Below are 12,401 nucleotides of genomic sequence, written 5' to 3'. Positions count from 1 at the left end.
CCTTGCAGATCAATGTTGTGCAAATGGATGAGTGCAGATTCTTCACAGAAGGTTTAGAAATATAAAAAAATTAGAATTGTGTAAAGCTAGATGAGAGATATGGCTTGAAACAATAGTTTCATTTTTAACATTTTAATATAGATTTCTATGATATTTTAAAAATATTTTCACTGAACGTTGTATACCTTAGGGTCCTCATAGAAACGATACACAAATATATGCACATCCATGTTCATTCCATCACTATTCACAATTTCAGAAAGATGGAAACAATCTAAGTTTCCAAACAGTCCATGAATAGATACGTAAAATGTTGCGTATATGTGCATACATGATAGAACATAGCACAATGATAAAGAAAAATGAATTTTCAAAATATTTTACAATAAGAATAAGCCTACAAAAGATTGTATTGAACAAGATGAATGCTGCTGTCGACCAATAACTATATCCTTGCTGTTTGCTGATACTGACTTGTACTTACATATGAATATCCCTAATAAATTCCCTTGTTCATAAGTATTGTCGGTGAGTTCTACATGGCCATTGCAAGGAATGATAGAATCCACCATAGATGTGTCGTGATGTGGGAGGAACTTTTGGTATCAGAATAGGTAACAAACAATAGACCTTCAAGGCATGTCTAACCTCCCCCTCGTGCCAACTCGAAAGTCAGGAGAGGTCAGCAATTCCACCATCCCTTCCTCCTCCAGGCACCACAATTGCAATTATATGCACAAGAGCTTGATTAGGATGAAATAATGAAAACATTGAGCCAAATAGGCTCATTTGGCAAGACTCGTGTTGCTTTCAAAACGTCTAGGCCAAAAGAACAAACAAGTCAGTCTTAGAAGGACAAGCAGGATGCTCTTGAGAAGAAAGGATTGCAAAAATTAGTCCCATGTACTCTGGACTTGTGGGAAGGACCAGGCCCTGGAGACAGACTTCGTAAGAGAGGACTAGCCAAAAAGAGAACGGCTCTCAAGGAGAAGGACGGACACAGCGGCTGCAACAATGGCTCCAACGTACGAACAATGGTGAGAACGGCGCAGGACCAGGAAGTGTCCTTTGTGTTGTGCGGAAGGTCACGATGAGTCAGAACCAACCCGATTATTTCTGACATATTTCAATAACAACTGAGTAATATTGGGTTTCCATTATAAATGACTATTGAAAAATTATATTATCGTGCTGACACAAAATAGTATCGTTCCACCACCAAAACCTATGTAAATGCCAGAGTATACAAAAATTCTTTTCTCGGATGAAGTCAACTCTCACTAAGGAATGGTGGTCACATTCAGTCCGAATTCTCCATTCACGAACTTTTGAGTGACTCTTTTACATCATTCATAATATCATTAAACATCCTGGCCAAAATCAAAACAAAACAAAAAATCAATAAAAACCAACCATTGTTTATTAAATTATGGCATTTCCTCTTCTGCATGACTCTATGAATGAAAATAAACCTCAAAATATATTTTAAAATTAATTTTCCATTTAATAACAATGATATCTCTGAGAACTCAAGTGTGTTGAAAATTGATCTCTTTTTCTGAGTTCCCTCATTAGGGCAAATCAAGGTGATATGTATAAGAATTTATAGTTCTCCTTGGCATGTATATATAAATTGACTTGTGATAAAGCTTCATGGAATGTATAGCTAAGTAGTATAATTCATATATACTCCACACAAAATGCTTAACTCAAGAAACAAGGTGAAGTTTTAAATTTATATGTGTGTACATAGGTATAAGTTTATAAAGAGCAAATCCATTTTTAAAATATTTACATTTATAGATAACAATTTCCATGCTTTTAAAACTTCAGTTTTAATTTGATTGATTCTGAGAATGGTAAGTTAGAGATGTTATGCATCTTTAATAATCAACACTATATATAAATAAGAGCCACTTAGGATTTAGTAATGGGCAAAAATGAATAGATATGTCATTAAAATAAATAAGATGCTAAGATGTTTGTGTCTCCTAAAAGCCTTCTTTATGGTGTGACATTATAATAATTGAAAAGTGGATCATTGCAGACGTAGGTAGGTCAAAATTTAGTACCCTCTTCTTTGATCTCCCTTATGATCTATTTAAATTCGTTCTAGTTTTTATATTTCCTACTTTCTTTCTGATTGAGGTTTTGAATCTGTTTTACTTTGTTGTTCTTGGTAATTAGTTTTGTTTAGCACTGGTTTGTTGGGTCTGATATCTAGGGCAGGTAACTGTAAAGACATAGTCAAGGGATTGGTGGTTCTGTGGGGTGTGGCAGGAGAAATGGGGAGCCAGTAACTAGGAGATAAAGAATGAAGAAAGGCTTCTAAAACAAACTGTAGTGGTGACTGTACGACACTTTCTGATGTGATTTAATTATTGAATTGTATGATATGTGAATCACATGCCAATAAAACTGTTGGAAAAATTTAAAGTAAAAAAAAGAAGAGGAATCGAAGACCAATACCTTACTTACTACCATATCTTACCTCCATCAAATTTGTTCTTGTCTCATGCACTAGCAGGTCAGTATTTTACATTCTGATTGATTAGAGATGATATGCAGAACACAATATTTCACAGGAAGCCACAGGAAAAAAATAATTGAGTTGTATGCCATGTCTGGTAAGATAAAAGTTTCTAATACATTTTAAATAAATTCTTAAATCATCTGGTAAGGGGAGCAAAGATTCTGTGAGCACTTTTCTGATATATATTCCAGCCCAAATATTAAGGCATTTTCTATAGAAATGTTTGTCTCAGAATTAATTTGCAAACATAAAGTATACCCAGTACTGCATGCGAGCACCGCTTTTGTAATGAAATGCGAAAGCTAGCCACTACCTTGATGCTTAGTCCAAACCCTCCTACTGTCTGTCTTCTGATGGCCACCGTTCGCTCCTGAAAGACAGGATTTCAGAAAGTGATTAGATCACATAATATGGTACTTACATCCCATTTACCACCGGATTTCAGATTTGCTTTTGAACAATAAAATATTTGAGACAGCATGTTTAAAAGAAAATATGTTAAGTTCTACATTTTTAATACCTGGAATATATGTTTTTAAATCAATGATTAGCATCATCATATTTCACACTATACATTCTGATTGTCTAAGAAATTGCACATGTTTGGTTACATGAAAGTAATCATATCAAAATTGAATAGTACTTTTTACAAAGGAGGGTATATCTCCACTATTCACTGAACTCTGATTCATGTGTATGTCAAAATTGAAGCTGTCCTTATACTTAGTGAATATAATTAATTGTTTGAGAGAGAATGGATTGCATGGTCTCTCAAACAAGTAATAATAATAATTAGAATGAAGTAATAATAATAAATAGAATTATCTATGTTGAAAACCAATGCCTAATTTTCTACCATAAAGGAGACAATAATGCATTGATTGGCTGATTGCAATTAATAATTACAAAGACAATATATGTATTATCACAAAGAAACACATTAGGAAAATTTCTTTAATCCAATTTAAAAATGTTCAACAACTATTTCTCTGATTTAAGGCTGTCATTTCTAGATGTGTGTACACTCAAGGCATGATGGAAGATTTCAATATTTTAATTTATAATATGCTCTTTTACATAAGTCTAATTGAACCTTATCTTCCTATGCCCGTACCATTGAGCTACTCACCCTGCTCGCCCTGTATCTGTGTCTGTCCCTATATCTGGGATGGACATTTGATACTGATAAATATAAGTTTTCATTTATACAGATTAATAGAGGACCAGATCCTTGTGCCTTCCCAACAGCTTAATATATTTGGCTACATTATTCATATCCAAATTTAAATACTACTCTTTCATGATAATATATTAAACTATTATTTATTAGCCATGAATGATATATCTATTCACAACATAATTTATCATGATACCCTTGGTTATGAAGAAATTATGTGGAACACTATTATTAAAAAATAAAAACTAAGGAATTAAAAGAAACAAAAATCTGTGTTTCTCATGTCTCTTGCTAAATGTGGTAAAAACAGACTAAAACTCATCATTTGGCAAGATTTTTCATTTAGTCAAGTAAAGTATATTTTTCAGAAATAAAAACACAATAATGATTAAAGAACTATATATCAAATCCAAAAGAGAGAGAGAGACACACACATACTATCATATATACTCGAGTATAAATTGACCTGAATATCAGCCGATGCACATAATTTTACCACAAAAACTGCATTAAAAGTGTGCTGAAAAACTGGGCTTCTACATGAGTATATAGTTATTAGTGGAACTATCTTGGATATAGGCCTTCATGATTGGGGATTAAAATGTATTTGTTAAATATCCATTCCTAAAAGTATTATAATTAGTATCATTCAGTAATGCACTACTTCATTTTTACAATTTCCCAAATAATTTTAACAACTTCAATACTACTTATTTTACTTATAGCCTGTCATTAGATAATGTTTTGAAGTAAGCATTAAATATATATAAATACAGATTAGTTTCTCTCTGCATTACAATTTATACAAAACAAATTGCAATATAAATCCAAATATCCTTATTCAAAATTCCATAATACCTTTTGCTTTTATTTATGGAATACTGGATGCAGCCATCACTATCAGAATATGCAATATTTTAGAATTAACAGTATAAACTCTATTCACTAAGATATACCTGCATATACAAAAGCAAATATGGAAGGTGAAAACACGCATCAAAAATACGTAAACTCTATTGTGAAATAAAAAAAAAGTGTTAGAAATACTATTTAATGGGGAATTAACACCAGAACAACAGTAAAATGTTATATTCATAAATCTTTGAAGACCAAAACCAAAATTCAGTGCCTTCAAGTAATTTCCAACTTATAGTGAGCCTAGTTAGGTTTCTGAGATTATAAATCTTTACAAGAACAGAAAATCTCATCTTCTTTACACTGAGGGGAGGTGAGTTTGAACCATTGACCTTGTGGTTACTAACCCAATGCTCGGTTTACAGCACCATCAGGGCTCCATTGTTTTATTACTTCCCATTAAACAATTCATTCCAATTAGGCTGACTTTGCAACAATATTGTAACTGATGTCACAAATCGGTCAAAGGATCAAATATCAAAACTACAACATATTATGTTGGACTGATGACTTAAACTCTCGGAGTTTCTGTTTCCAAGTCTATAAAATCAAGTAAAATAATAAATAAAATTTATTTATTTTTAGAATTAATATTTTTAAAGGGACCTGACACATAGTAAATACTTATATGTACACCTACACACTCACATTCACACTTGTACAATCCATGAAGGAATATTTTTAATTAAATACTTTTATTGAGGGCTCTTACATCTCTTATCACAATCCATACATTCATCCAGTGTGTCAAGCACATTTGCACATTACACTGCCATCATCATTTTCAAAGCATTCTCTTCCCACTTGAGCCCCTGATATCAGGTCATTTCTTCCCCCTCCCTCCCCTGCCTACTCTCCCTCACAAACCATTGATAAGTTATAGAGCATTATTTTAAAATCTTACATCATCCGGTCAGCACTCACCCACTTTCCCGTTGTTTGTCCTCCTGGGAGGGTGCTATAGATTGATCCTTGTGATTGATTTTCCCTTTCTCCCCTCCCCCACCCCAATTCCCCTGGTATCTCTACTCTCATTGTTGGCCCTGAGGATTTAGCTATCCTGTATTTCCTGTGTTGTGGGCTCTTTTGTGTAGCAGTGTGGTGAGAGGTCAGACTCTTATAGACATCCTCCCCGAGGGCAGTTAGTCACCACACTATATGATAGGCCTTACTTCCTGCTACTAGGGACAATAAACTATTCCTCCCTGAGGCCTGCAACCAAGCTTTCACACAACACCAATAATGGTCTCTATCAGTTGAGCCAGGGAACAGGCCAAACTGACCCTGTGACATCCAAAGTTAAGTTAACCGTCCATCTTATCACATGTACACCCCCAATCCCTCCTCTTACTATTGCATGTATGTCCCTAGACCACCCCCTCTCATTACTGTATTACCTATAGCACAACGCCTTTCGGTGACATTTGTACTCACCTGTAATTAGGGGGTTTGCATGTCCCCAGAGAATCTAAAAAGCCTGGGCTAGCATTAAAGAGCTCTCTCCCTCCACATGGACCATCAAGTGGGGCTGAGGTAAGCATGCTACCATGAATCGTGTCTGACTCCAATTATTTCAATATTTCTCTTCTATCGCTCATGTTCTCCATAACTTTACTATGATCTTTACTTATTATCGCGGTACAATTGCGCCTACCGGACCCGTAATGATGTGTTAGGGGCTGGATTCCCCTGACATAGCAGTGTGCATGTTCTGGTCTAATCCGAATTGTAAGGTAGAACTGAGGTCATGATGGTAGGGAGAAAGAAGAAACAAAAAACTCGAGGAAAGTTGTGTGTTTCATTGGGGATCTACTGCACCCTGACTGGCTCATCTCTCCCCTGTGACCCCTCTGTTAGGGGATGTCCAATTGTCTACAGGTGGGCATTGGGTCTCCACTCTATACCCCTACCCCATTCATATTGGGTATGGTTTTGTTCTGGGTCTTTGATGCCTGATACCTGACCCCATTGACACCTCATGATCACACAGGCTGGTATTGTTCTTCCATGTGGGCTTTCTTGTTTCTTGACTAGATGACCGCTTGTTTATCTTCAAGTATTCAAGATCCATGATGCTGGACACCATCAGCTTTCTTCACCACATTTGCTTATTTACCCATTTTGTCTTCAGAGATTTTGTTGGGAAGATGAGCATCACAGAAGGCTGGAACATTAGAACAAAGTGTCCTTGCGTTGAGGGAGTACTTGAATCAAGGCCCAATGTCCATCTGCAACCTTAATTCTTACATAGTTATATATATATATATATATATATATATATATATATATATATATATATATATATATATATATATTCATGCCTGTATGTATATATGTATATATATATGTTCATGCCTGTATTTAGACCTCTATAGATGCCCATTGCCTCCTGGTTCTTCCCTCTATTTCCTTTTATTTTCCTCTTGTCCCACCATCATGTTTTGCCTTAATTTGGGTTCAGTAATTCCTCACTGCTACATTGCCCTTGATCAAGACCCTAAGCCCTTCTCTCCATTGATTTTAGTTCACTTGGTGTTCCCTTGTCCCTGGTTGGTCCCCCACTCCCTTCCTTTCTCCCACCTCCCCTTCTCCCATGTTCCCCCAGAACCACTGGTCCCATCAGAAGGAATTTTTATAGGATAACTGAAATGCCATATCCATTGCCTTCTAGTTGATTTTATCCACTCTGGAAGCAACTGCATAGGACAAATGAAAACTGCTCCCCCAAGCCTGACATCTGAGATCTCTGCAGACACTTTCACCACATCTCTCTTTCTCCTGTGGAAAGGCAGGTGGATTCAAACAACTGACCACTGGGTTAAGGGTCAAATGCTTAATTACTAGGGTTCTCTCCTTCTAACAAAAAGAGCACATAAATGCCTCTCCCCACCAACACACACACACACACACGCACACATGCACACACGCACACACACACCATATGTATTTCACAGAGTAGTCCTGCAAACATTGGAAGACATTTAGTTAGGAATAGATTAATTAAGTGGTGATCTTCATTCTTACAAAACAGACCATCAAAATGCCGTCACAAACTGCCTATCAAGCTAGGCCAATGTGAATGGTTTCTGAGCCATTGCTTAGTTTCTTTTCTTGAAGTAGTGAAAACATCATTTCTTAAAATAGCATCGAAACCAGTGAGGCATTCAACCCAGGCCACCCACGCCAGCTCCCTCAAAATGAAGATTTCAATTTGTCAGGTAAAATGCATTTTAATTAGCGATGCCATCATGTAAATGGCCAAGCACATCTTACAGAACCAGCATTAGGCAGGATGGTAACTTGGTAGATAAAGCATTGTTTTCGTAGTTGCATGTGCTCTCGAGAGTAGCCCATCCAGAGTCTCAGAAATTCTTTAAAATGCATCTAAGTACTCCACATCGGTGTGCGTCAAGTCTCTGGTGGAGAATATGAAGTATATTTAGGACATATTCTAAATCGAATGGAAACATGGCACTGCAAAGAGGAGTCTGGATAGACCATCCTGTCAGCAGAAACTGTTGAAAATCTCATAATTTGCACTTATTTAATGTTGTTAAAGCACATAGGCTTGTACATACACATGCTAAGTCAGCCCAGCGCTTCAACGCCATTGCTTCTTGAGGCTACCCTTGAGAATGCCAGAATGCTCCTTAGAAGCAAGAATGTCAAGACTTCTTCTCAGGTGCTTTGGACAAAGACCCAAACCAAACTCACTACCTTTCGACTCACAGAGAGGCTAGAGGACAGGGTGGATCTTCCCCAGGCTGTTTCCAAGACTAACTCGCAGCGCCTCCTCCTCCTCCCATAGAGAGCGCCGACACCCCATCTAGGTCCATCTAACTGCTGACCTTGTGCTTCGCAACCCTGCACATAGCCGCCAGGACTCCTTTACCAGGTGAGATTCATTCCGGAAAAGGAGCCAGGCTGGGCAAAGTAGAGGGGCAGTGAAAGAGAGGCGAGCGCTCAGTGAGATGGATTGACACAATGGCGGCAACAAAGGGCTAACACATAGGGACAACTGTGAGGATGGTGCAGAAGGGGGCAGCACTTCATCCTGTTGAACACAGGGCCGCTGTAAGTCAGAGCAGACCCCATAGCACCGACTAACAACAGAGCAACACGAACAGTAGAAGAAGCAAGCAAAACAAACCCATTTATATTTTAAAACCTAGATTTTACATTGGCCGCTGCAGACAGAGGGAAGCAGAAAAAGGCAACTTCTCGTTCTAGCACTGACGTCATTGTCATTCAGCTTTCCACAACGTCACCCCTGGTTCTTCCCTCCCACCTCCCAAATAAAAGATTTAAGTTTTTAAAAGGCCATGCTAATGAATTGTTTCTCTCTTGCTTACTTCATAAATCAGAAAATGCCTGGAAGCTGTTCTGAAATTGTGTTAGCACATTTCCGGTGTTATAAAAGCTGTTGCCTAGTTACAAAGCACCGTCCTTTGGGAAAGTAAGAATATTTGGTTATTTTCTAAAAAAAAAAATACAACACAGACTTGCACTTACAAGCGCAAATGTAATATCATTCTTTAGCTTTATTGTTTATAAGAGACAAGAACTATATTCAAAATCAATATTAGGTTTTATAAATATTTGCTGCACACCTAATCATCAGTATTATGAATAAACCTTATTTAAATGCTTTGGGTATTTTTGCATAACAGCAACATTTTAATCTCCCTTTCCCACTGGAATATAATGCATATTATGTTTGAAATAGTATATATTTGTTTGTGTGAATTATATTAGAGCATAAATATATATATATATATATATATAAACAAACCAAAAATATTGATATTAGGTATTCCTGGGATAGATGCATCTTGAGATATGAAGGTGAAAGAGAAGAAGGAGTGGGACAATGCAGACACTAAACATACTCTTAATTGGAGAATGATTTTTAATGACATTGCAGGACTCCAGCAGTGACGTTATGAAGCAGAAGTCATCACTGGCTCTTCGAAGCCATTCACAGAGTGTGAACAGATGTTAACTTTCAATTACAAAGCATGTATTCTGTACACTTAGAGCATTCTTATCATTGAGCTTATCATGTGACTAAACAGATAAATATTCAATCAATTTCCTATGTCATTATCAGACAACTCACTTTTATCCAGGGGAATATCGGGCTCAGGGGCCATGTAATCCCCGCAGCATCGCGAATACCGGCTCACATCACACGCCCCACCAAGGAGGAGCCATTCCCGCCATCCCGGGAAAGGTGAGTTCCTTAAGGGTTTGACCAGTATGGCCCGCAAATGATGTGCTAAATGTACAAATGGCCTTGGCGGTGACGCAAAAAAGGAAAATCCCCATCACCGGAAGTGTATCCACATTGTAGATAATCAGAAATTGCAATAAGAAGTAACTTTCCCAAGATTTGAAACATGATTGAAACTAGCCAAGGATCTCTGATTCCTACTGTCCTTTCTATCAAACCAGACATTAGGAGAGATAGACTAATAAAATTACAAGGAAAAGGAGCAGGCTGAGTTAGCAAAGGAAGGAAATGGGAAGACACAGAATGTTCCCCTCTAAGACCAGGGATAAGCCAAGATGTACCCTCTCCCCACTGCTGTTCAACACCGTACTTCCTCGAAGTCCAAGTCGGTGTATATTAGACAAGGGTAGAAAACTAACACTAATCCCAACTGGAAAAGAAATATTCCTGTCTAATAAATCCAAACAGTTTTACTAAGGTAAACACAACTAAAATTCCTGGAGCTACTTAATTACAGCATAGTACAGGATACAATATTAATATGGAACTAAATTGGTCTCCTAGATAGCAAAAAACTATCTCAAAATGAATCACTAACCTTAATGTAAAATAAGAAATCATTAATCTCCTTGAAGTTCAGAGTTAGCGGTTGTATACTGTATGGGCAATGAACTGAACGTCTCTAGATACCACCCCAAAGCATAATTCTTTAAAGTTAAGAACTTTGTGAAATATACCATTAGGAAATGAGAATAAAATAGTTGAAAACTATATCTCTGTTAAGGAAGTTTGATGCTCGTATTTTTAAAGAACCTTTATAGTTAATAAATAGGAAAACAGCAGCTCCATCGAAAAGTGACTTAGGCTTGTATAATGCACAGACACCTTATCAAAAGAGATATACACGTGACAAGTAAGTATATGAGAACATTTAATGTCATCCATTACTGGGAATAATGCCACACACATATCAAGATGGTTAATATCCTAAATGCCAATTATTGGACTCAAAGAGACTTTGATATATTGTCGATGGCGCAGGTACCTTAGAAGATAACTTGGCAGTTTCTTACAAAGTGAAGCATAGTTTATCACATGATCTAACAACTGCATCTCTAGGCATTTGTTTAATTTATTATAAAAGGTATATTTATGCAAAAACGTCTTCAAAATATTTATAGCAATTTTATTCATAATTGTCAAAATATAAAACAACCATTATGATATTGAAGAAGCAAATACATAAAGCAACTGTGATATACTCAGCCCATTAAATATTATTCAACAATAAAAAATGAGCTCAAAGAGGAAGGCTATTCCCATCCTTGTACTATGGTGAGAGGGAATTCACCTGAAGCTAAAACATGTGGGGACCCTGCACATGGATTGGGGCTTCCTCTGTCCTCCATAGCCGTCTGCAATTCAGGTGTTCAGAATGTAAGCTCTGACACTTTTACCCCCTTTGTATTTGAATTTTATTATTTACAATCCTTGGATCACATAGGCTGGTGTACCTCTTCCATGTGGAGTGAGTGGATGCCTCCCACAGATGGCTGCTTGCTTTAAGACAAGCCTTTAAGACCGAAGACACTATTCTTTCGGACAGCGGGCACCATGTGATGTCTTCACCACATTTTGCTATTGCCCTCTGCCTGTAGTGATCTCTTCCTGAGGATTCATAAACAAATTATTCTTGGAGTGGGGATACAATTAAGTGTGAGCCTCGAGTCCATTCCCATATATGTCTCTGGCTCATTTTAGAGATATCGCTATCACTTTAGAATTGAGAACACTATAAATCATTCCCACGGGGCATAAGAAACTTCCATTGAGGGTATCATTACCTCCGACAGTAGTACAGAATTTAAAACACTGTTGAGAAAAGGAAATTCTATACATGTAGGCCTGCTTTTCAGAGCACAATACATGAGTTATTGGCTGGTGTGGGTGAAAAATGAAGTGATTGGACACTATTTAAATGAACAGTGAGGTTGGGGACAGGAGGGATTTTCACGTGGAAGTGAATAGCCTGGTTATCAGACAGAGATCATTTTAATGTTGATTATGTGAGATGAAGTTGGATTAAAATGGAACGCTTTTTATCATATGATTTCCCTTTGGACTCATTTTAGAGTTGTTTCAGTTTTGAACAGTTCCTGCTTTCTTCTCAATTGAAGTTTTGCTCTCCTTTGTTTTGTTAGGATTCCTCTTTGTTGCTTGTTTCTTGTTTTTGATTGGTATTATTTTCCATATATGAAACCCAGGACAGGTAAATCTATAGATACAGAAAGTAATAATTACCTGTAGACATGGCAGCGGAACTTGGAGGTTTACTCTCAAGTTTACTCAACCTTTATACGAGGTTTCAACTAAGCCCAACCCCCCCCCCAAAAAAATGCTGATGTGACATGTACCTAGGGTCTCCCCACCTCCTGAGAACTCACAGACCAGGGTTTGCCCCTGGCTTGCCTGTTGATCACAGCATGAGGCTCTGTGCCTTGGGTATCCCTCAGTTTGACATGGGGCAGATTACGGGTAAAAGA

The 12,401-nt window shown here is 37.2% G+C and overlaps 1 protein-coding gene across 2 annotated transcripts in view; it reads right to left on the bottom strand.

Moving 5' to 3' along the window:
- Positions 1–12,401, bottom strand: part of SNTG1 (syntrophin gamma 1) — a 233,717-nt gene that overhangs the window by 203,443 nt on the left and 17,873 nt on the right. For both annotated transcript variants that reach the window (XM_075550673.1, XM_075550674.1), the window contains exon 3: positions 2,847–2,903. In XM_075550673.1, the coding sequence (XP_075406788.1) occupies positions 2,847–2,903 (57 nt within the window). The remainder of the gene's footprint in view (positions 1–2,846; positions 2,904–12,401) is intronic.

The sequence above is a fragment of the Tenrec ecaudatus genome, chromosome 5, assembly GCF_050624435.1.
Source record: "Tenrec ecaudatus isolate mTenEca1 chromosome 5, mTenEca1.hap1, whole genome shotgun sequence".
Taxonomy (NCBI): domain Eukaryota; kingdom Metazoa; phylum Chordata; class Mammalia; order Afrosoricida; family Tenrecidae; genus Tenrec; species Tenrec ecaudatus.
This window is presented reverse-complemented; position numbering and strand designations above follow the sequence as displayed.